Source organism: Aquarana catesbeiana, linkage group LG04 (assembly GCF_042186555.1).
Source record: "Aquarana catesbeiana isolate 2022-GZ linkage group LG04, ASM4218655v1, whole genome shotgun sequence".
NCBI lineage: Eukaryota > Metazoa > Chordata > Amphibia > Anura > Ranidae > Aquarana > Aquarana catesbeiana.
In genome coordinates this window covers 41,735,572-41,761,279 of record NC_133327.1, presented here as the reverse complement: position 1 = coordinate 41,761,279, position 25,708 = coordinate 41,735,572, and the positions used below count along the sequence as shown (strand labels likewise).

The 25,708-nt window shown below is 40.0% G+C and overlaps 1 protein-coding gene and 1 long non-coding RNA gene across 2 annotated transcripts in view; one reads left to right on the top strand and one right to left on the bottom strand.

Moving 5' to 3' along the window:
* LOC141139198 (uncharacterized) overlaps positions 1-25,708 on the bottom strand; it is a 1,175,459-nt gene that overhangs the window by 348,484 nt on the left and 801,267 nt on the right. The window lies entirely within an intron of this gene.
* Positions 1-25,708, top strand: part of LOC141139184 (cytochrome P450 2K1-like) — a 92,273-nt gene that overhangs the window by 62,051 nt on the left and 4,514 nt on the right. The window contains exons 4-8 of the mRNA XM_073625092.1: positions 9,153-9,302; positions 9,960-10,120; positions 11,984-12,160; positions 21,965-22,106; positions 22,433-22,617. Coding sequence (XP_073481193.1) covers positions 9,153-9,302; positions 9,960-10,120; positions 11,984-12,160; positions 21,965-22,106; positions 22,433-22,617 — 815 coding nt within the window. The remainder of the gene's footprint in view (positions 1-9,152; positions 9,303-9,959; positions 10,121-11,983; positions 12,161-21,964; positions 22,107-22,432; positions 22,618-25,708) is intronic.

Here is a 25,708-nt window from a genome sequence, read left to right as displayed (position 1 = left end):
CGAAAAAAGTTAAGTTCAATAGCTAGTGCTGCTCTTCTGCTTGATTCTGAGCATGTGTGGCACTTTGTGCGTCTGAATTGTCTACACACTACGCGAACGGATTTTGTTGTCGGAAAATTTTAGATCCAGCTCTCAAACTTTGTGTGCCAGAAATTCCAATGGAAAAAGTCCGATGGAGCCTACACATGGTCGGAATTTCCGACAACAAGCTCCGATCGCACATTTTCCGTCAGAAAGTCCGACCGTGTGTACACTGCATTATGCCCTGTGCACACGATAGGATTTTCTGACAACAAAATCCATGTTTTTTTTCCGACGGATGTTGGCTCAAACTTGTCTTGCATACACGGTCACACAAAGGAAGTTCCGAACGTCAAGAACGCGGTGACGTACAACACGTACGACGAGCTGAGAAAAATGAAGTTCAATAGCCAGTGCGGCTCTTCTGTTTGATTCCGAGCATACGTGGAACTTTGTGCGTTGGAATTGTGTACACACGATCGGAATTTCCAACAACGGATTTTGTTGTCGGAAAATTTGAGATCCAGATCTCAAATTTTGTGTGACGGAAATTCCTATGGAAAATGTGTGATGGAGCCTACACACGCTCGGAATTTCCGACAACAAGGTCCCATCGAACATTTTCCGTAGGAAAATCCGACCGTGTGTACAGGGCATTACTCGCCACCAGTTGCCCCACCAAACTCCTACCCTACCCTGCCCCTAAATCTGCCCTTAAACACGCCCTCGTATATTATCTCATGAAATTACACAGTTAAAACAACTTTAACAATATTAATGAAAAGCATATCAGTTCCCATCAATGCAGCCTCATCAGTGCTCATCAGTGCAGCCTCATCAGTGCCCATCAGTGCAGCCTGTCAGTGTCCATCAGTACCGTCCCATCAGTGCAGCCTATCAGTGCCCATCAGCACAGCCTCATCAGTGCAGCTTATCAGTGCAGCCCCATCAGTGCAGCTTATCAGTTCCGCCTCATCAGTGGCCATCAGTGCCGCCTCATCAGTGGCCATCAGTGCAGCATATCAGTGTCCATCAGGGCAGCCTTATCAGTGTCCATCAGGGCAGCCTTATCAGTGTCCATCAGTGCAGCCTATCAGTGGTCATCAGTGCTGCCTCATCAGTGCTTATCAGTGCCCATCAATGCAGCCTATCATTGCCCATCAGTGCAGCCTATCAGTGGCCATCAGTGCAGCCTTATTAGTGCCCATCAGTGCAGCCTCATCATTGCCCATCAATGCAGCTTATAAGTGCCCATCAGTACAGCATACCATTGCCTATCAATGCAGCGTATCAGTGCCCATCAGTGCAGCGTATCATTGCCAATCAGTGCAGCGTATCATTGCCCATCAGTGCAGCGTATCATTGCCCATCAGTGCAGCTTATCATTGCCCATCAATGCAGATTATCATTGCCCATAAGTGCAACGTTTAATTGGCCATCAGTGCAGCATATCAGTACCCATCAATGCATCAGGGAGGAACCAGGAGGATCTGCTGGTCGGATCACACAGAGCGGCAATTTCCTGCTAAGACATGGCTTGTATATGAATAACCAGCCGCTGTCAAGCGAAGTCCCGCCTCCTAGACAGGTTACTCTAATAGACAGCACACTGGTCCAATGCCGGTCCAGGAGGCAGGACTTTGCTTGACAGCGGCTGGCTATTCATTTACAAGCCGTGTATCAGCGGGAGATCTGTGTCATCCGGATGCCTGATTCTTCTGACAGTTTCCTGGCTGCACCCATCAGTCAGGAAACTGTCAGCCCAGTCTGCCCTGCTCCTCACTTGCCCTCCACTAATCTCCACTCGCCAAATGTGAGCAGGCGAGTGGAAATTTTGAGGGCTGATATAATCTCTCTCTCTCTCTCTCTCAACATCAACACAATGCTAATCTTTTTGACTGTATACACCACCACAATGGAATTGAAATGAAACGAACAAGGTGTGCTTTAACTGCAGAGTTTCAGCTTTAATTTGAGGGTATTTACATCCTAATCAGGTGAACGGTGTAGGAATTACAACAGTTTGTATATGTGCCTCCCACTTTTTAAGGGACCAAAAGTAATGGGACAGTTGGCTGCTCAGCTGTTCCATGGCCAGGTGTGTGTTATTTCCTCATTATCCCATTTACAAGGAGCAGATTAAAGGTCCAGAGTTCATTTCAAGTGTGCTATTTGCATTTGGAATCTGTTGCTGTCAACTTTTAATATGAGATCCAAAGAGCTGTCACTATCAGTGAAGCAAGCCATCATTAGGCTAAAAAAACAAAACAAACCCATCAGAGAGATAGCAAAAACATTAGGTGTGGCCAAATCAACTGTTTGGAACATCCTTAAAAAGAACGAATGCACCGGTGAGCTCAGCAACACCAAAAGACCTGGAAGACAATGAAAAACAACTGTTGTGGATGACCAAATAATTCTTTCCCTGGTGAAGAAAATACCCTTCACAACAGTTGGCCAGATCAAGAACACTCTTCAGGAGGTAGGTGTATGTGTGTCAAAGTCAACAATCAAGAGAAGACTTCACCAGAGTGAATACAGAGGGTTCACCACAAGATGTAAACCATTGGTGAGCCTCAAAAACAGGAAAGCCATATTAGAGTTTGCCAAACAACATCTAAAAAAGCCTTCACAGTTCTGGAACAACATCCTATGGACAGATGAGACCAAGATCAACTTGTACCAGAGTGATGGGAAGAGAAGACTATGGAGAAGGAAAGGAACTGCTCATGATCCAAAGCATACCACCTCATCAGTGAAGCATGGTGGTGGTAGTGTCATGGCGTGGGCATGTATGGCTGCCAATGGAACTGGTTCTCTTGTATTTTATGATGATGTGACTGCTGAAAAAAGCAACAGGATGAATTCTGAAGTGTTTTGGGCAATATTCAACAAAATGCTTCAGAACTCATTGGACGGTGCTTCACAGTGCAGATGGACAATGACCCGAAGCATACTGCAAAAGCAACCAAAGACTTTAAGAAGTGGAATGTTATGCAATGGCCAAGTCAATCACCTGACCTGAATCCGATTGAGCAAGCAATTCATTTGCTGAAGACAAAACTGAAGGGAAAATGCCCCAAGAACAAGCAGGAACTGAAGACAGTTGCAGTGGAGGCCTGGCAGAGTATCACCAGGGATGAAACCCAGCATCTGGTGATGTCTATGCGTTCCAGACTTCAGGCTGTAATTGACTGCAAAGGATTTGCAACCATATTTTAAAAAGTGAAAGTTTGATGGATGATTGTTTATCTGTCCCATTACTATTGGTTCCTTAACCGCTTCCCAACCGGAGCACGCCGATGTATGTCGGCAGAATGGCACGGCTGGGCAAATGGGCGTACCTGTACGTCCCTTTAAATTTGCCGCAGTGCCATCACGTGCGCGCTGCCGGCTGCACGCGCGCACCGGCCGGGAACTCCATGAGTAGGATCGTGGGTCCCGCGGACTCGATGTCCGTGGGGATACCCAGGATCATCTTACAGAGAAGAAGAACGGGGAGATGCTAATGTAAAAAAGCATCTCCCCATTCTGCCTAGTGACAGTGTCACTGATCATAGCTCCATGTGATTGGGAGCTATGATCAGTGATGTGTCACAGCTAGCCGATCCCCCCTACAGTTAGAACACATCCCTAGGACACACTTAACCCCTACAGCGCCACCTAGTGTTAACCCCTTCACTGTCAGTCACATTTACACAGTAATCAATGCAATTTTAATCGCACTGATCACTGTATAAATGTGAATGGTCCCAAAATCGCGCCAAAATTGTCCGATGTGTCCGCCATAATGTCGCAGTCATGATAAAAGTCTCTGATCGCCACCATTACTAGTAAAAAAAAAAATATTAATAAAAATGCCATAAAACTATCCCCTATTTTGAAGACGCTATAACTTTTGCGCAAACCAATCAATAAAGGCTTATTGCGATTTTTTTACCAAATATATGTAGAATACATATCTGCCTACACTGAGAAAAAAAAATATATATATTTTTGGGGGATATTTATTATAGCAAAAAGCAAAAAATAATGCGTTTTTTTCAAAAATCGTCGCTCTTTTTTTGTTTATAGCGCAAAAAATAAAAACCGCAGAGGTGATCAAATACCTCCAAAAGAAAGCTCTATTTGTGGGGGAAAAAAAAGACGTCAATTTTGTTTGGAAGCCACGTCGCACGACCGCGCAATTGTCAGTTAAAGCGACGCAGTGCCGAATCGAAAAAAGTGCTCTGGTCTTTGGCCAACAAAATGGTCCGGGGCTTAAGTGGTAAAAAAGTGGGAGACATGTATACAAACTGTTGTAATTCCTACACCGTACACCTGATTTGGATGTAAATACCCTCAAATTAAAGCTGAAAGTCTGAAGTTAAAGCACATCTTGTTTGTTTCATTTCAAATCCATTGTGGTGGTGTATAGAGCCAAAAAGATTAGAATTGTGTTGATGTCCCAATATTTATGGACCTGACTGTATATATATATATATATATATATATATATATATATATATAATATATCTACTCCCTACCATAGTACACAAATAAATAAAATATATGAACAAACACTAAGGTGGAAAATGTATCTATGAAATTGCATCAGTTGAGTCTATTACAGCTGAACAGAAGTGTATGTGGGCTTTTTTGTTGATAGCATTTTTATGATAGAAGAGACTCTGTATGTCTCCAATTGTGCACTGAGCCATACATGTACAGCCCAGTGTACAGTTTTCATGTGATTTTGTGCCATGACAAAGTTACTCTGATGCACACACGCCGGAGTAATGTCATCCTACCCAGGGGCCAATATGGATTGTTGAGCACTTGGAACCAGAATAGGCAAATATGGAAGCACCGGCAATAGAGCAACAAGGGAGATTGCAGTCGGTGCATTGCTGAAGAAGGGCACCTTGTAAGGTTATTCTGCCATAATGTGCGAATATGATGAGACCCCCCCGCCCGAGCTGGAGTATCCAAAATCCAGTTTATTGATTCCTATAACCCTGCTGGATATTGTTAAAGGCTATGCATTGCATTTCGATCAAAACTGAGTTTCACCCGTTTTTTAGTTTATTAAAAGTCAGCAGCTACAAAAAGCATAGCTGCTGACTTTTAATAACCTGACACTCACCTGTCCCACAGTCCAGTGATGCGGCCGCCCAGAGCCTCGCTCCTCTCCCCCTCCTCTCCTCAACGCCGTCATAGCAACTGTGGGCACCCAGCTGTAACAGCTTACGGCTTCACGGCCGGGCACGCACTGCGCATGTATGAGTCACGCAGCGCTCTGCTATTGGCCAGCCAATCGTCTGGGACCTGTGTTGTGTGTCAGAAGATCGCTGGCAGTGAGGGTCTGCCTAGGGCAAGAGGAGGAGTCTCCTAGGCATCCAAAAAGAGGAAGTGGGAACGGAAGTCCCACTAAAAATAAGGTACACACTCCCCCCCTCAAAAAATGACATGCCAAATGTGGCATTTCAGGGGGCGAGGAGTGCTTAAAGCGGAAGTTCCACTTTTGGGTGGAACTCCGCTTTAACAAAACTTCCCTGGGCAGCTTTGCACATAAATTCACTAGTTCCCCAAAACCACTCATGTTTAACCTGCAGGAGTTCCTGAGAACCCATGATAGTGGTCATTCTGAACCCCATCCCTAGTGCCTAGGCACTCCTGTGCGTACAGTCACATAGCTGTATATCTACAGTATAAGATCTAAGACTGTTGCCTCTGTTGGTCTCAGGAGATTTGGAGTGAGTGTGCTGTGCTGCTGACCATCCTCCTTGATGGAGGCTCTGACTTGAGGACGCAAAATCCCGACTTGCCAACACAGGGCAGAACAAGGCATGGTAAGTTAGTAATAGGAAAATGATTACAGGCAATGGTGACTAGGCCTTACCCCTTTTCCTGCCTTTAACGTTATTTGTTTGCTCTATTTTTTTCTTAACTATATACAGCAGAAACTACTACTGTGCATTTCACAGGCTGAAGATTAGGTATAAGCAGAGTGATTTCAGCAAAGCTGATTTTAAATTTGAATTTAAGTTTCACAATAAATGTATTTTTTAAAATTTTTATATTTCGTTGTTTTTAGGGTTTTAAAATATTACAATTTCAATTATATTTCACTAATGCAAAAACCCTTAGGGTAAATTTGTTTGAAAAAAAAAATCTATTTTTTAAAAAACTTTAGCGTGTATGCTTACCTGTAGTTTAGTGTACTGGATTTAGTGTTCTTTGTATTTGTGTTTTTGTTTTTATGCTTTGTGTTTATTTTATCATTTGTGTATTTCCACTTTAAGGCCTTGTTCACACCATAAAAAACGGATAGAAAAAACACAAAGATTTGACTTGCATAGACTTGTTCACACCATGTGCAGGGATGTGAGTGAAATTTCTGTAGATCTGTGCAAGGACACAAAGAAATCTATTTGTATTTTTCTCTGTGCAGAAATAAGTAACATAAATTCCCTGAAAGGGCACAAAGAAAACAATTTAATTCTGGGATGAGGTTGGGTATAAGTATAATGTTGCCGTTGCCAACCAGCCACCCCCTAGACAAAGTCGTACTGCCACAATGCATTGTGGTGTGACTGAACGGTAACAGGAAGTGTTCTGTGTGGTCCCACCGGAAGTGACGTGTGCTGGAAAATATGGATGTATCGGGAGTAACGCCGACACGCTGAGAAAAAGCCCACTTGTAGTAAAGCTTATAGCTACTTCATGTTACCAGTTGTGGGATTTGTTTTAAAGCCTATTCTTCTCTTGTTTTTGAGCATTGTTTTTTTTTTTTTTTTTTTAGTAAAAGGTTGTTTATTGATGTACACTATTGGAGCCTTTTATTCCTTTCATGTACTGTGGGAGCCACTTTGGAGGATGGTACCTGAATTACTGAAATAAATTACAAGCAGTGGACTTAACAAAGAGCGCATTATGCCGATCTTACTTAAAGCGGACCTTCAGTCATTTTTCAACTTTCCATCTATTAAATCTTCTGCCCTTGGTGTTTTAACTTTGGATAGTAAACCATTTCCTGTTTCTTGTCTGGTCATTAGCCTAGGCTTATGACATGCATAGCTCTCACTCTCGTGAGAGTTTGCCAGGAAGGGAGGGGGGATGAGTCATAAGAGGGCCAATGAGAGCTGCAGGGCTGCAGAGCTGGAGGTGTGCCTCTGTGTGTCTGTGAAAATCCAGGAAGTGAACAGGCAGCAGCTTCAGCTGCCCACAGTTAAAATGGTTGCAGCCAGACTCAGTGGAGGGAGATTTCTGCAGCATATTTGGAAAGCACAGAATCACAGTATATATAAAATAATATGCAAAGTGGTTGGAGGGAAGCTTCAGAATGGCAAAGATGTTTTTATTACAAATTATGTGAGCAGACTGCAGTTCCTCTTTAACCACTTCTTTAACCACTTCAGCCCCATAAGGATTTACCCACTTCCTGACCAGGCCATTTTTTGCGATATGGCACTGCATCGCTTTAACTGACAATTGCGCGGTCATGCAACGTGGTATCCAAACCACAAATAGAGCTTCCTTTAGTGGTATTTGATCACCTCTGAGGTTTTTATTTTTTGTGCTATAAACAATAAAAGAGCGACAATTTTGAAAAAAATAACAATATTTTTATTTTATGCTATAATAATTATCCAAAATAAAAAAAAATAAAAAAAAAACAAATTTCTTCCTCAGTTTAGGCCAATATGTATTCTTCTTTTTGGTAAAAAAATCCCTATTAGCGTATATTGATTGGTTTGCGTAAAAGTTATTGCGTCTACAAAATAGGGGATAGAGTTATGCCATTTTTATCATTTATTTTTTTTTACTAGTAATAGCGGTGATCTGCAATTTTTAGCGGGACTCGTGCCCTATACACACGGTCGGAATTTTGGCCCGCAAAAGACCGTTGAGATTTTTTTCGTCGGAAAATGCGACTGTGTGTATGCTCCATTGGTCTTTTGCTGGCGGAATTCCAGCCAGCAAAATATTGAGAGCATGCTCTCAGTTTTTCAGTCGGGAAACGTTCCTTCCTGAAAATGCAATTGTCTGTGGCAATTCCGACGCACAAAATCACTACGCGTGCTCAGAAACAATTCGACGCATGCTCGGAAGCATTGAACGTCATTTTCTCAGCTCGTCATAGTGTTGCATGTCACTGCGTTCTTGACGGTCGTAATTTCAGCGAAGTTTTGCATGACGGTGTGTATGCAAGGCAAACTTGAGCGGAATCCTGCTGACATATTACAGCAACACAGTGGTGTAGTGGATAGCACTTTCACCTAGCAGAAATAGGGTCACTGGTTCAAATCCCGACCACGACACCATCTGTCTGGAGTTTGCATGTTCTCCCTGTGCCGTGTGGATTTTCTCCGGTTACTCTGGTTTCCTCCCACACTCCAAAGACATGCTGGTAGGTTAATTAGATCCTGTTGAAAAAAATTGTCCAAATATGTGTATGTGTTTGTAAGCGTGTCGGGACCCCATGGGGCAAAGGACCGCTCTATTCCGCAGATGGACACCAGCGGCAAAAAAAGCACCCTGAGGCGATTCAGTTCACATAGGCAGTGCTATACAAGTCACTCATTCATTCACAGTGGACAGATCGTACACTTTTTTGGGACCAGTGACAGTTATACAGCAATCAATGCTATGAAAATGCACTGATTAATGTATAAATGACACTGGCAGGGAATGGGTTAACACCAGGGATGATCAAAGGATTAAATATTCCCTAGGGAGGTGCTTTCTAACTGTGGGGGGAGTGGACTGACAGGGAGTAGACAGAGATCGCTGTTCTTAATCACTAGGAACTGACAATCTCACTCTACTCCCCTGATAGAACGGGGATCTGCTTTGCACTGTTTTTAATTAGTGATCACAGCACTGCATCACTTTATTTACTTATCTGTTATATTACTTGGACATCATATATATTGTAGCAGCAGTGACATTTTTTGTGACATATTTTTGGGGATTTTGACTTCTACACTTTAAATTTTACATTTTAGCTTTTCGAGTGTTTATAGCACGGAGTAGGGAGTTTTTTTTTTTCTTAATTTTTAGTACATAAATATATCACTTATTGAGTTTTAAACTAAATATAAAAGCTAACTACTAACACAGTGACATATTTAATATCTCTACCGTAGGTCTATTATTTTCACGTGGAGACAATTGGAAAGCAATGAGACGGTTTACCCTTTCAACTCTGAGAGACTTTGGAATGGGGAAGACATCTTTGGAGGATAAGATTCATGAAGAATGTGATGCATTAGTGAATATGTTTAAATCCTTTAAAGGTTTGTATATATGTCATTATCTATTAGAATATAGTAGGGCACTCGTCGGACTTCCATAGAAGAAAATTAATAGTGTAATGGTTGCTTTATTAAACCAAGGTGTTGTCAAGTTACAGCTTGTCTTAATCGAGGCCAAAGATGCATAGAAAGGTGCCTAATAAATACCCTCTAAAAGACCACCCATGACCCCAAAAAGTTTGTCTCAACTCCCTAACTGCTAGTTTTGCAAGACAGCTTTTTTGCTATCCAGTTGGGGAGATATAAGTGAGGACACTTGTCCAAGTGCTCTTGAGAGTTGTCACTTGGACAAGTGTCCTCACTGGAAGATTTCCCCTCTATTGTTCCAGTGACAACTCAAAATCTTAGATTTCCCCCCTTTCATTTCCAGTGACAATGGTCTCCAGGAAAAACAGAGAAAGTGAAAATCACAAATGAGGACATAAACAGCCTTTTAAATCTGACAAGGGTTCTTAACACTTGTGTACACTACCAAAATTAAAAATAAAAATTAGCTTTAGATTCACTTTGATTCAGGTGTTTTCTAAAATGTCAAGTTGTAAATTTTCATTCTAAATAATTACATATCTTTCAGGAAAGCCAAGGGGTTAGAAAGCCTTCTATTCTGTTAGCTGTCTAATGCTGTTTCTTTTCTTTTAGGCAAACCATTTAACAACACCATGATTATGAATTCTGCTGTAGCCAACATAATAGTGTCTATAATACTCGGTCATCGCTATGATTTTGAAGATCCGATCTTTAAAAGGCTAATGAGTCTGATCATGGAAAACTCAAGGCTCATTGGTAGCCCCATGGTCATGGTAAACACTTTTTACTGTTTGGTTCTAATTAAAGAGAATCTATGGCATCTGTAATTTTTTTAAATTTCCCTAGTTTCAAGACTATTTATCTTCCACACTCCATCACTGCCTCTGACTCTATGGCTGTGCACACTTCTAGGTTTTATTTATTACAGGTACTTATATAGTAGCATCAATTTACCCAGGACATTTCATATTCACATCAGTCCCTTACAATCTAAGGTCCCTAACTCACATTCATACACACTAGGGCCAATTTGGACAGGAGCCAATTAACCCACCAGCATGTCTTTGGAGTATGTGAAAAAACTACAAAGGCACAGGGAGAACATGCAAACTCAATGCAGGTAGTGCCATGATTGGGATTCAAATCAATAACCCTGGTGCTGCTAGGTAGATGTGCTAACCACTTAGTCACTGTGCTGCTGTTTTACCTGGAGTGTTGCGACCATATCCAGTCAGAGCGGCACTCTGCTCCTAAAAGGTAACAGCCAACCAGAGCAGTGCACTTCCCTAGACTGCCTGCAACCTATCAGAGTGGTACTCTTCCATTCTGTCAGGCTGCAGTCAATCTAAGGAACTCCCTTCTCCCCCTATCAGCTGCAGCCAACCAACAAGGTTCTTCCCCTTGCCCACCTTATTTGCAGCTCCCAACTTACTGTGCAAACAATACTTTTGCAAACTAGCTGCCAACCTCCCTTTTAAGTCTTCCACTATCCAACCTGCAACATATCCACTGTTTCCTGTGTACCAAGCTCCTTGTTCCTGTTTATCTGGGTCTGGTGCCTTCCTTGACCTTTGGCTTGTTCATGGTTATCCTTGTTTGCTTCCTGCTCTGACCTCTGGCTGATTCCTGGTTATCTTTGTCTGCTACCTGCACTGACTTCTGGCTTGTTTCTTAACCATTTGTGCACAATGTAGGCTAATTCTGACCAGACCTTGGATGATGATACTCTTACCAAACCCTCCCTTCTACCTCACCTTCCTATTGTTCACTAAAGCTGCATAACAGTAACTTCTCCTTCCGGCTCCAGCACCAGCTCCTTCTCTGACTCCAACAGCCATCAAGACCTATGGGTATTGCCTGGGATGTTCTGGCTGCATCATGTGATGCTTCATATAACACATCATGAGGCCAACAACTGCCTGTGAAGTGCCTGACCCAAACACACTAGGCTAAATAGAGGGAACAACTCTATCAACTAAAACATAAGCAAGAGCAGAAGCAGAAATCATCACATTAAACAAGACTACTTATAGAAAAGTGGCCTATTTCATAGTGCTTTTGTCCCTATCTACACCACTGCACTGCCTAGAGCAGGGGTAGGCAACCTCGGCCCTCCAGATGTGGTGAAACTACAAGTCCCATGAGACATTGCAAGACCCTGACAATCACAGGCATGACTCCTAGAGGCAGAGGCATGATGGGATTTGTAGTTTCACCACAGCTGGAGTGCCGAGGTTGCCTACCCCTGGCCTAGAGGAAGAACAGATATAAAGTCTGCCAGTCATGAGGCCCCTAAACTTCAGTTAGAGTGCTTATTCTCAGTGTCAGAGTATTTGTAATCCAAAGGACTGTCCCAAAGCATTCTGAGTGGATTCACCAGTAAATATCAAAATTCCAAGGCCAAAGGTAGCAGCAAGTGAAAGAAAGAAGGAAGGGAGCAAGTGGCAGGTAAAGTTAAAACTTCTAAACTACATGCTATATTTGTCCAGCGACTCAAAAAGCAAAGAAGCCAGGCAATCAGCAGGTCAGTCTGCAGCAGAAGTTAAAGTTTTCCTATATAAATAAATAACATGTGTTATCCACTTTTCACTGCATTTACATAAATCATTATTCTGTTTTCTTTCTTTATTTTAAAGCTATACAACAGTTACCCACAAGTGATGAAATGGATACCTGGGGACCATAAAACCATTTTTAAAAATGCTGTTGAATTTCAGACCTTCTTAAGAAGTACTTTCATGAAACATGCAACTCAGCTAGACAGAAATGACCCGAGAAGCCTAATCGATGTATTCCTCATAAGACAGCAAGAGGTACTGTACCACTCAGTGTTATCTGGCAAGCATTAATAATGGTAGTTCTATATATATTGTATAGCTTGGCATCCTAAGGAGGTAATTATATTTCCATACCATTTTTTTAAGAGATGCCTTACAAAATTTGCAATAATTTTCATCATGGTCTGATATTCAGAGGCTGCAGCAATTCTCATAGACCTATTACTGTAATAATTAAAATAGCTAAGAGTGTCACAATATAATCTTTCCTGCCTGTGCCCCAAAAGGTAATGTCTTTTGCCATTTTACCTTCCCTACAGATTTATTAAAGCCTGATGATGGGGATATGTTATCACTCGTTCACACTGACCTGTTCATACTCTGGCCAATGACCTTTAAGGGGCTTAGACATTGTTTATGTGTCTGGGGAGATGCATTTCATTTATTGAAGGCAATCTCTGACCATTTTCAATTTTTCATCATAGCTTCAAATGGCCCTGCAGAGTGGACTTGATTCACAAAGCTATGCAAATTGTTTGCCAGAATGAGCTCAATTTACAAAGCTTTAAAACAAGGATATGGGCCCTTATTTTTTCCATGCATCTGTAATGTTCAACTTAACTGAAAACTAAAAACTGCGCTGAAGGGCTTTTGTTTGCTTCAAGCTGGTTTTACATTCTGGTACAAGTCTATTGAAATGCAAAACCCATTTAAACCAGTTCAAATCCAGATCAGAAAAAGGTCAAATGCAAATGTTAATGCATTTTAAATAATCGCAGAAGCATCTCAAACAGATGTCAAACTGATGGCTATAAGCCCAAAGCCCTTAGACACAGGCCCTTATCCTGATGTGTTATCTGTGTGAACTGAGCCTAATGACAGTTATTTTAAGCAGTGAGTGCTGACATAACAGATGCCATGCAAGGACTAATGGAACAAAGTCTGCAGATCCATAGGTAGTGAGCATAAGAGCTCTAATCCCTAGGTGTGAATCTTTGAGTTGGTACTCCTTCAAAGGAACTAGCAATCATTACTTGCTAAAGATCAAAATTCGGCTGGTTCAGCAGTGAGCGACTGAGTTTTGATCCATGTAGGGGCAAGCTGGTTCCACAGAAGTTGATTTAGTGATTGACTTCTGTACACCCACCCTGTCTGGTTTTTCATGCTGTCAAGATACAATAGCTCGCTGGTTGAATGAAAAAATGACTAATGTATTGGCTGCCTAAGGCCAGCCATAGACGGAGCAAATGTCTTTCCTGCAAAATCGGTTGTAAGATAGAAATTCACTTGATTCCTCCATCAACACAGATCGTGTTGACAGAAGAATCCCTCCTGCGGAGTCATTGTCCTCAACCCATGGTTGCAGGAAAGAAATTTGCTCCATCTATGGCCGACCTTAGGCAGCTAATACATTGGTAATTTTTTGTTAATTTAACCAGCGGGCTATTGTTGCTAGCAATAATCGCATGTAAAATCTGGCAGGCTGGTTGTACCCAAGTTAATAGAGCGATCAGCTTGGGTATGTTCAGCCTTCCCATACGTGGTTCTAATCTTGGCCAGTTCAGCAGGTTTCAAACCATCTATGGCCGGCTTTAGTTTTACATGTGACAAATAATCAATGCCACTATGTGGATAATTTACTGTAATCTGATGACCCTTGAGAAAGCTTAGATGGGACACCAGCATACAAAATTCTTAGCACCTTTGCACCAGTTTAACTAGTTTAAGGGATTACGGTAGGTCAAATTGAGATCTGTTTTCCATTGTGAAGCAAAATAGCAATTATTTTTAAGTTTCACATGCATACTCCATTTGTTGAGTAATCTAGCTAAAACCAGCTTTTTTCGTTTTCGGGAGAGTGAAAAGGGTAAATGCCTTAGCAAGGTGTTTATTTCTAATGTGTACCTGTTTTGGAAATTCGACTGCTGTACTTTTTCTAGAGATCATTGTCACCAAGACAGAAAGTGATGGTAATTTTATGTTTGTGACTGGAACTGGAATAGAGGGAAAATCTTTCAATGAGACAGTTGTACTATTGTATCAAAAACTGTCTCATGCCCTGTACACACGACCGGTTTTGCCGTCGGAATAAACTCTGAAGGTTTCTCCAACTGAACTCCGACGGAATTCCACTCAAGCAGTCTTGCATACACACGGTCACACCAAAGTCCGACTGTCCAGAATGGGGTGACGTAAAACACGTACGACAGGACTAGAAAAAGGAAGTTCCTTGTCAAAAGAAGTTTATTGAGTATACAATGTTATAAAGATACATAAAGTAAGTTTACAAGGATCTATAAAGTAAGCTCATTGTTTTACAGTAGGGTTTATATAGGTAAATATCATGAAATTTGAAATATTAAACATTGGGTTCACATACACCTAAATTAAAGATATATATCATTTCCTTAGTTACTTTTGTAGGTATTTAAATGATTTATACCTACTATACATATTGTTTACAAGTAGAGTGTATATAGGTCAAATAAATTCTGATAATGAGCTTTAATCGTAAGGTGGAGAAAAGGAAAGAGAAAGAAGAAAAAGGGTTGAAAGGTAGAGGTATGGTCCACAAGGTTGTCCCGCTCGTCAGTTTAGTATTCTTTTTAGTTCTCTTTGAAGCCTTAAAATGGGTGTCTCTGTAAGTCATTTAATCTGTTACCATGGCAACAGGACATAGTCATTGAAGTTTGGCAGGAACTGTTGTTTTATCCAAGGATGCCAAAGTTTTTCAAATTTTGGAATTTGATTTTGATCGATGGCTACCATCTTAGCATGGGACATTGTATTATTCATTCTGTGAATTGTTTCTGCTAGTACCAATGTAGGAGATTTCCATGCCTTGGCCACTGTTTGTTTTGCAGCCGTTATTAGTTGGATCATAAGTTTGAATTGAGAGAGTGTTAACCATTCCAGTTTTAGATTAAGTAAAGTTAAATATGGATCTGGTTGTATTATTTTTTTAAATATTTTAGATGCAATCACGAAGACTTCCTTCCAGAAGGTTTGGATTACTGGGAACGTCCACCATATGTGTAAATATGTGCCTATTTCTGGGCATCCTCGAAAACAAAGAGCTGAGGTATTAGGTGAATATTTTGCCACTCTAGCGGGTACAAGGTACCAGCGAGTTAGGACTTTATAATTTGTCTCCAGTGCTAAGATGTTGGGTGAAGATGACTTAGATGTGAGCCATATGTTAGACCAGTCCGTGTCTTCTAAAGTTCGTCCCAGGTCCTCCTCCCACCTCTGAACGTAAGAGGGTCTATTAAGATTTGCTACTCCATATAATTGATTATAAAGTGATGAAATTGTACCTTTAGCAAATGGATCTTTTGTACAGATTGATTCAAAAATGGATAATTGGGATAATGGTGTATCCCCCTTTAGGAATGGTGTATAGAAATTTTTGATTTGGAGATATCTAAATATCTCAGAGTTTGGTAGATCATATTTTTCTCTAAACGATGGGAATGAAAGGAATGATTTAGATGCTATGAAGTCATTTAGTGTCTGAATGCCTGATGTTGTCCAAGCTTTAAAAGAATTTGGGTAGATCCATGCCGGATAAAAGGCCGGATTTCTGATAAAAGAAAGGAGAGGATTGTGTGGAGATTGTAACTGATATTTGGTTTTTAGTTTATCCCAGAGAGATAAGAAGTGTTTAGTTATGGGATTATGAATTTTAAAGCGGTCTTTAGGATCAAGCCATAATAAATTTGATATTAATAGAGGGTCATTTTCTGAAGCCTCTATAAATACCCATAATGGGATTTCCTGTTTTGCATGGTATTTGGACAGACTGGCCAAATGTCCTGCTCTGTAGTAGTTAGTAAAATTAGGGTATCCCAGGCCTCCTTTATTTTTGGGAAGATGTAGTGTGTGTATAGGTATACGTGGTTTAGAAGAGCCCCATATAAACGAAGTTGCTCTTTTTTGTACTATTCTCAAAAAATAGGAAGGAATTGGAATAGGGAGGACTCTGAATAGATAAAGCAATTTGGGTAGAATAGTCATTTTGATTGCATTAATCTTCCCTATCCAGGATAAAGGAAGTTGTGACCATTGTTTTATTAGATTTGTGATCTGTCTTAATACAGGAGGATAATTGGTTGAGAATAAGTCAGAATGAGATGCTGTTAAATGAATTCCAAGATATGGGATTGATTTTTCTGCCCATGTGAATGGGAGTGCAGCCCTAGCCGGGATCAATTCCATGTTTGTGAGTGAAATATTAAGCACTAGGCATTTCTTAGGATTAATCATAAGGCCGGATAGGGCTGCAAATCCATCAAGAACTGGTATTAAGTTAGGACCAGAGACCTGTGGTGATGATAGAAAAAGTAATATATCATCTGCAAATATACATAATTTGTGTGTAATACCTCCTACTTCAATGCCAGTTATAGTTTGGTTTGTTCTGATGTATTGGGCCATGGGTTCGAGTATAAGGGCAAATAATAAGGGAGATAATGGGCAACCCTGTCGGGTACCTCTTTCGATATTAAAGGCTTCAGATTTGTATCCAGCATATTTTATATAGGCTTTGGGTTTATTATATAATGCTTTGATCCATGTTAAAAAGTGGGGTCCAAAACCCCATTTTTGTAATGAATATTGCATATATTGCCAGGATACTGTGTCAAATGCCCTCTTAATATCGAGAGATAGAAAACATAAAGGGATTTTCCGTTTTTTAGCAATATGTGCCAATAACACTGCCCTGCGTATATTATCGCCTGCCTGTCTATTTGGCATGAAGCCTACTTGATCTCTATGTATTAATTTTCCTATAATGCTATTGAGGCGTTTTGCTATTATTTTTGCTAATAATTTAATATCGAGGTTTAACAGAGAGATAGGCTGATAATTCACACAGGAAGTATCATCAGAAAGGGGTTTTGGGATCATACAAACAATTGCCATTAGTGTTTCTTGCCGAAAAGAATGTCCATCTAGAAGTTTGTTAAAAGTTTCAGTGAGAATGGGAGAGAGTATTTCTGAGAATGTTTTATAGTATAAAGCCGAGTAGCCATCTGGGCCTGGTCTTTTGTTAAGTTTTAGGTCTTTTATGGCGTTAGCAACTTCATCTATAGTTATAGGCTCATCCAAACTGCTTTTTTGATTCTGAGATAACTCAGGTAAGGTTATTTTTGAGAAGAAGGATTCAGCCTCTGTAGGATTAAATTCATTGTTTGTTTTGTATAAAGTTGCGAGATGTGAGTGAAATTTATGGACTATTTTAACTGGATTACAAGTGTAAACATTTTTTGATAATTTCAAACGTATTGGTTTGAAAGATTTGTTAGTTGAATTTAATGCCCGAGCCAAATATGTACCTGGTTTGTTTGTATTCATGTAGAAATTGTGTTTGGAGCGTTTGAGGGATTTATCAACTGACTCAGTGAGAAATAGATCGTATTCCAATCTAGATTTTTCCAGATGAGATTTTGTACTCTGAGATGGATTATCTTGAAATGATATGTAGGCTGCATTAAAATTGAGTTCTAGTTTTTTTGCTAGATTTTTGCGTTCCCGTTTAAATAGAGCCATTTGTCTTTGTATTGTACCACTCAAGACAGGCTTATGAGCTTCCCACAGTGTTATTGGGGAGATGTCTGTTGTATTATTAATTGATATGTATTCCTTTAAAGCTTGTTCAATGGCCATCTAATGTAGTGGGTGTTTGAGCATTATGTCCGGTAAGTACCACGTTGAGTCATGCGCTTTTGGTATGGCTGAGGCTATAGTAGTGTATACTGCATTATGGTCAGACCACGGAATCGGAATTATATCTGATGCAATAATTTCTGGTATCATTCCTATTGTTAGAAAAATATGATCTATTCTGGTGAAGGTTTGATGAGGGTGCGAGAAATAAGTGAATTTCTTTTTCATTGGGTTACTTTCTCTCCACGAATCTACCAGATTGTATTTGGAAAGAAGTTGAGAAAAAGGTAATCTAGAGGTTATTTTGGATGGTGTAAAAGGTGATTTATCTAGGAATGGGAGGAGGACCTGGTTTGAATCCCCACACATTATCACTGTTCCTATTTTGTGTGTATTAATCACTTGTAATATATGTGAGAGGAATGGTGTAGGTTGTTTGTTAGGAGTGTAGTAGGAAATCACCGTGATTGCTGTATCCATTATATAACCCATGAGTATCAGGTATCTACCTTCTGGGTCTTTAATTTCTGATGATAAGGTGAATGGTGTGGATCGGTGAAATGCAATTAGAGTTCCCCTTTGCTTGGTACAGGCAGAAGCCGTGTAAATTTGTTGATAAAAAGGAGAAATATATTTTGGAGTAGAATCTTTGGTGAAGTGTGTTTCTTGGAGGCATACTATGTGAGCCTTCTTGTTATGGAAAGTACGTAAGGCTTTGGTCCTTTTTTGAGGGACATTTATTCCCTGAACATTCAGGGAAAGGTATATTCAGTGGTGCCATGGCAACAGATCAAATAGTTTTGACTTACTTTTTGTTATGCAGAGCTGACTGCGCAGATCAACCTGTGTGGACTGAAGAGATGAATAGATAGAAAAGACACCAGTGAATTCTGGAGTAAAGAGTAAACAAAAAACATATGAGATTAGATGATACATTGTAAAAATTATTTTTTGCAAGTAATCACAATTTACCCGTGAAAGAGAATAAATATCTCTCTCAGGGGAATAAGTGCCTTCGTCACACTCCCACATAATATGGTTGGGAGAATGAGGAGGGCTAATGGGGGTACACGGATCTTCAGATTACAGGAGAGAAGTGCTATGTCAAAAGACATCAAAATGATGTTTCATTAATTGGAGTGCAGAATATAGTTTTTCTTGAAATTATTTATTCCAGGGTGGTTGTATATGGTTAGTCTTGCCCTAGGCTAAATAATTCAGTTAGAAAGGTACTGTTAATAACTTTGGTATTGATGAAGATAGTTTGAATTATTTTGGGATTTTAACCCTTTTAGAGTAAACAATTACATATTTTATTCATATGTAACTGTTTAGATATGTTAACTCATAAAATTGAGGTTGTATTGCTTCAGATTAGAATAAACAAAAACATAATTCTAGGAACTAGTTAGGTAATAATATATTTGTTTTAAGAAAAGAAAGAAAAAGCTTCCATTACTTCTGGATTATTGAACATATTTGTCCTAAAAAGTAATAAATCTATTGTTATTACCTGATAATATATAACTGAACAAGAATTTCCTTATTTCACTTATATATTCTAAGGCTATATGAATCAGAAGTAATAAGAAATAAAACTGGAATGTAACATGATCCCACACAGTGTGTGACTATCAGAATGCAGTTACATTCAGTTATAAATACAGGTTTTTTATAGAGAACCATCTCTTAGTATAATAAATGAAGAGATATCAGGAATTAGGATGTCAGTCCATTGAATCTTCTTGGTCCATGGATGATGTGGCATAACGGCCTCTTTTGTGAGAATGATGATTGCCATTTTGTTCTGAAATTTTCTGAGTGCTGCCTGAAGGTGAAGATGATGCCATTCTTCTGCGTGTGGGAGTGTTGCTGCTTGTGGGTTCTGTCAGATTTAATTTTAAAAGGGTTTGTTGTAGTTCATCTGCTGATCTGCTTCTGTAAATTGTACCTTGGTAGTTAAATCTGACTGAAAAGGGGAAGCCCCATTGATACATAATGTTGTGGCGTTGCAGTTCCATTAGTTGGGGTTTCATGGATCGTCTTTTAGTAATAGTAAGTTGGGATAGGTCAGCAAAAATTTGATAATTGTGTCCTTGAAAATTAAGTTCCTTTTTTTCTCTTGCAGCAATTAGTATTTGTTCTTTCGTTCTGTAATAATGAAATTTTGTGATTATATCACGTGGGGGTCCATCTTTCTTTTTGGCTGTGAGGGCTCTGTGTACTCTGTCCAGTTCTAAACGTTCAATAGGGATATCTGGCTTTAGTTCTTGTAATAGAGCAATAATAGTAGATTGCAGGTCTGTCACAGTTTCAGGTATTCCCCTTATGCGCAAGTTTGAACGTCTGGTTCTATTTTCGTAATCTTCGAGCTTAGTTTGAAGTATTAAATTCTCTTCTTTTAATTGTTCTAATTCTGTTATATTTACTTGGGTTGTAATTTCAATTTCATCCATTTTTATTTCTAGGGCTGCGGTGCGGTTTCCCAGCTCTCTTATTTCTTTGGTTAGGCTTTTTGTTATTTGGTCTGAGATTTGTTTTAAAGCCTTATGAAGCATCTTTTCAAATTGTAATAATATTACTGGGGATGCTGAGGAGGCTTGTGGAGAAGTTTGTGAGAGGATTTGTTCTGTATCTGACTCAAATGGAGAGTCTTGCTGTGACATTTTCTGTCTGTGAGAGCGCCCTGATGCTGTATCTTGTGAGGTGACTGGAGCTGCTTTAGTTGCAGTGAGTGCCTGTGAGCTCTTTGTGAGGTGATTTTTATTTCTGCCACGGTTTCCTCCCAGTACCATATTTCCTGCCCAAACTTTCACAGTTTGTTCCCTGGGGCAAAAAGGTTTAAATGGATACCTTTTGAGCCTGCATGCTCCGCTTTGTCCTTCTCTTCTCTCCTCAGCGGTGCGGAGCTCTAACAATGCATGTCTGCTCCGCTAGGCTCCGCCCATCTCCCTCTGAAAAAGGAAGTTCAATAGCCAGTAGCCAATAGCTTCTGTCTCTTACTTGCTTCAGAGCATGCGTCGTTTTTGGTCCGTCGGAACAGCATACAGACGAGCGTTTTTCCCAAAAGGAATTGGTTCCATCGGAAATATTTAGAACATGTTCTATTTCTAGGTCCATCAGAATTTTCGAAAAAAAAAAGTCCGATGAGGCATACACAGGATCGGATATACGATGAAAAGCTTCCGTCAGACTTTTTCTGTTGGACATTCCGCTCTTGTGTACACGGCATAAGAGGGAATCTTTCCTCACTTGAAAAGATTTCCTTTCAATTCATGTTGTGTTTCCAGCAGTAGTAACAGTTTTAGCAAAAAAAAAAAAAAAAAACTCAAAAGGGTTTTTAACCACACCCTAGTATTCAAAACGAAAAAAAAAAAAAGTTTGGGCCTCATATATAATTTAAAGTGTTCTATTTCAGCTCTGACACCAAAACATGGAACTGCACAGAGTTGGGTGCTCTCAGTACTGCTCTGTGCCTGAAAACTACAGATATTTATTCCATTTTGAACTTTGCCTACATTATTGCACAGTTGTACAGGCTCCTCTCCTGTACTGAAATTGCTTACTTTAACTGCTTAATTGCTTAATTTAACTGCACGCAATAAGCTTTGCACGGTGTATATTAAGAGCCTCGTTTCTTGCTTGGAGAATGTCCGGAATACTCTAGCACTTTCCTCCCCAGCCTGACTGTCTGTGGCATACCCTTTTCATTTATTGGATTTTAGTTCTTTCCATTATAGAGGTTCGGCATCACATATGGGCATTATTTAGGGTGGTGTGCATGCAAATGTAGCCTGCCTATGAACACCCACTCCTCCAGACTGACATCCACTTACCAAGGCATTTTGATGCTTGCATAACTCCCCCCAAGTGTCAGCCCACTGATTACATCAGGACTGAGGTATCTTGAGAGAAATACTGAGGCACGGTACTGTAATGTTTTTAGCAAGCTACCAGTCAGTCTCTTCTAGCAGCCATGATCTGCTCTCATTATATTGAGAAGCATGAAGACCCTCTGATGATTTCACTGGATATACAATTAGTTATGTAATCGGGAAATCAGTGCAGGCAAAAAATATGCAAAATAAATTTCAGCTTTAAATGTATATACTGTATATATTTTTTTACTTTATTGTCATTATAATTACATTGTTGAACTTGCCATTCCAGGAAAAGCCTGTTGCTGGTTATTACTTTCACGACAACAACCTAATCATGCTTCTAAGTAACTTGTTTGCTGCTGGGACGGAGACAACTTCCACCACTCTGAGATGGGGACTTCTGCTAATGATGAAATACCCTGAAATTCAGAGTAAGAACTCCATGTAGATGTAATTTTTTTTTTTAAAGGGCAAGTTCTAAAGCTGATAAAACATATTAAAAATGTAGTGTACAAACTCCTACACAATTTACCAACATTACTGCCTTTTAAAGGACCTACTTGATTGGATATACATTTTGAAAGTTTTTTATGTATACCTGCATACTAAATAACTTATCAACCTAAAGAAGATTATATAGCAATTGGACAATTTTTTTTGTAATAGACGTGTCTTCATCCACTCTAATTGTCTAAAATATAGAAAGGTCATAAAAATAACAGCTTTATATTTCCTGATGTGTGTATTCTTTGAACAGAGAAAGTCCAGAAGGAAATTGATAATGTGATTGGTTCCTCAAGACCACAAAGTTCTCACAGGAAAGAAATGCCCTATACAGATGCTGTCATTCATGAGATACAAAGATTTGCCAATATTGTACCAAACAACCTTCCCCATGAAACAACTACAGATGTCACATTCTGGGGATACACTATACCAAAGGTATGTATGTATAAATGTATATACTATAGACAAGACCTTTCACTCCCTTTTTCTAGTTATCTCTTATGCCGTGTACACACGACCAGACTTTTCGACCGAACTTGTCCGACGGAACGAATCCATCGTACAATTCGACCATGTGTGGGCTTCATCGAACCTTCAGCAGACTTTTTCTGTCGAAAATCAGATGGGCTTTAGATTTAAAACATCTTTCAAATCTTTCCGACGGACTCGAGTCCGGTCAAAGAATACGCTCGTCTGTATGCTAGTCCGACGGACGAAAACTGATGCTAGGGCAGCTATTGGCTACTGGCTATGAACTTCCTTATTCTAGTCTAGTCGTACATCATCACAGTCGAATCCGTCGGACTTTAGTGTGAACGTGTGTAGACAAGTCCGATTCCAAAGAAGTCCGTCGGAAGTCCGTCGAAAAGTCCGACGTGATTTGGTCCGTCGAAAGTCCGGTCGTTAGTATACGGCATAACAAGCCTGCATCAGACTGACAATTAGGACCCAAGAACAAAAATGTCATATGTTTTATCTCACCAGTCTTTAGATGTGGTGGTTGCATTTGTTTTCTTTTTGTTTATTTTCATCTGACGATTTCGACAGTAACGTACTTTCTTTCCTGGGGTGACAATGACCTCTCAACTGTGTCTATGAAGGATTAGTGTTGTCAACCCAAAACAGGGCTACAGAACACCCCTGTCCTCTTCTATATACAGCGGAGAGATGTAGTCCAAATAAAGGAATGACCTGGGAATGATGATGACTGATTAGAATGCAGTATAGGCAGTGAGCTCAGGAAGCTAATAGCTAATGAGATTTCTGACAGGATCAACGTTTTTTTTTTTTTTTTTTTTGAACAGATATAGCAAAATAATTCAAAAAGTAAATTTGACAGACCAAAAGGAAGCAAACAAAAGATAGCCATTGTTTTGGGTTTATATACACTTGAAAATATTTGCAAACCCTAGCAATGAATGTCTCATTTTTTCTCCCCTTTAGCATCGAAAGTGTTTTGTTGTTGTTATATCTGTTTAATTAGTACAAAAATAAGGGCTTTTGCTGGAAATCCTCTGTACTGTTCACCCTCCATTGTTATCTCAAATAAACGTATACAAAATGAAAGGGTGTTAAGATTAAAGAACACCTTCCTCCTATTTTATGGAGAAAACAAGGAGCGATGTGCTCTGCAGTTCTAACATGCACAGCATATAGCTTCAAAACTAAATTACAAAGACCTCAGTATTATAAAATTAGTAGGATCATGATCATAAAGCCAAATCAAAACCAAATTATCAATTAAAACCAGAATCCTGTTTGCAGAGATAACAAATTTATTTTACTGGCCAAACCAGACACTTCTGCAAAGAAATAATCAGTACTGTAGTGGCACCAAAAACAGATCTTTAGGCACTGACACACCAGAAACCTGTCCAAAGCACAAAATGAGTTCCTTACTGGCATGCTAGAAACATGTCCACAGAGAAAGAATCAGTAAACTACTGAAACACAATGGGAGGGATGTACTAAAACTGGAGGGTGCAGCTCTGCATAGAAAAATCGTCTTCCAGATTTTATTGTCAAAGCTTAATTGAACAAGCTAAAGTTAGAAGCTGATTGGCTACCACACAGAGCTGCACCAGATTTTGAGTGCTCCAGTTTTAGTAAATTGACCCCACCGCGGGAATTGATAGTTCTGTCTCAATTGGCATAGCTCCCAACTTTTCCTAATTTTAAACAACATCCCTCTGTCCCTCTTTCCTCTTCAATTGTCCCTCTTTTTGGGCCTAGAGGTATAGCCCTTGTTAAACATTGTATCTTTTAGCTATTACAACTACTCTACAATGCTGAAACTTTCATCCATCCTCTAAATTCTTACATGTGTTGCCTTAAACAATGATCTGTGTAATAAAAGCCTTGTACACACGGTACGATTGTTGGCAGGGTATTGTCTGTTGACAGACTGTTGTCCTAAAATCTTACTATTAGTACGCTCCTTTTGACAATTGCTGTCCAACTTTCTGCCAACAAATGTTGGATGACAGGCTAGTAAATTTTCGGCGGACAACGGTTTGACGTCAGATTTTCGTATGGTCAGTACACAAATCCGTCAAACAAAGTCTAAAGTACAAACACAAATGCTCTGAATCAATGCTCACCAAACACAAAATTAGCAGAAGGGGCCCAAAGGGTGGCGCTCAAGAGCTGAAATTCCTCGTAGTAGGTCACTACATTTGTGTTTGTGGCACAACAATTGTGTAACGTTAATGCGCAAGCCAAGTTTCTGGCACACACCCTTTTGACAAAAATCAGACGCTCGGTTGGCCAACAATCGTACTGTGTGTACGAGGCTTAAGTGTCGTGGCAGGGGTGTGTCCTTTGCCTACATACAAAGAGGTCCCTTTTTCACATCTGAGAAAGTTGGGAGATATGAATTTCACTTGTATGTTACTAGTGTGACAAGTTTGAAAAAGTGACCATGGACACTCACTGGACCCGTTCGCTGCCATTGCGCTATGTGCAGGGTGTCCAGTTAGCCCCTGTGCCTTGAAGGAGGAGTGGGTTCCCTCCAGGCATACCTGTCTAATCTATCCATTGTTATATACAGGCATACCCCACTTTTAAGTACGCAATGGGGTTTATTTACTAATGCTGGAAAGTGCAAAATCAGGCCCACTTCGGCATAGAAACCAATGAGCTTCTAACCCCAGCTTGTTCAATTAAGCTTTGGTAATAAAACCTGGAAGCTCATTGGTTTCTATGCAGAGGTGAGCCTGATTTTGCACTTTCCAGCTTTAGTAAATAAACCCCATTGTGTACTTAAAAGTGGGGTATGCCTGTATGTGCTTCTACTATGGAAGCTGTCAAAATTATAGAGTTAGGACTGCTGATAATACTGGGGTGCCTTGTTGAGGCCTCCGCAGCTTACACATGTATTTGCAAATGTGTGCAAACTAAACCCCTGTTTTTAACATGAACTGTTATGCCCCGTACACACGGTCTGATTTTCCGATGGAAAATGTCCGATCGGAGCGTGTTGTCGGAAATTCCGAACATGTGTGGGCTTCATCGGACATTTTCCATC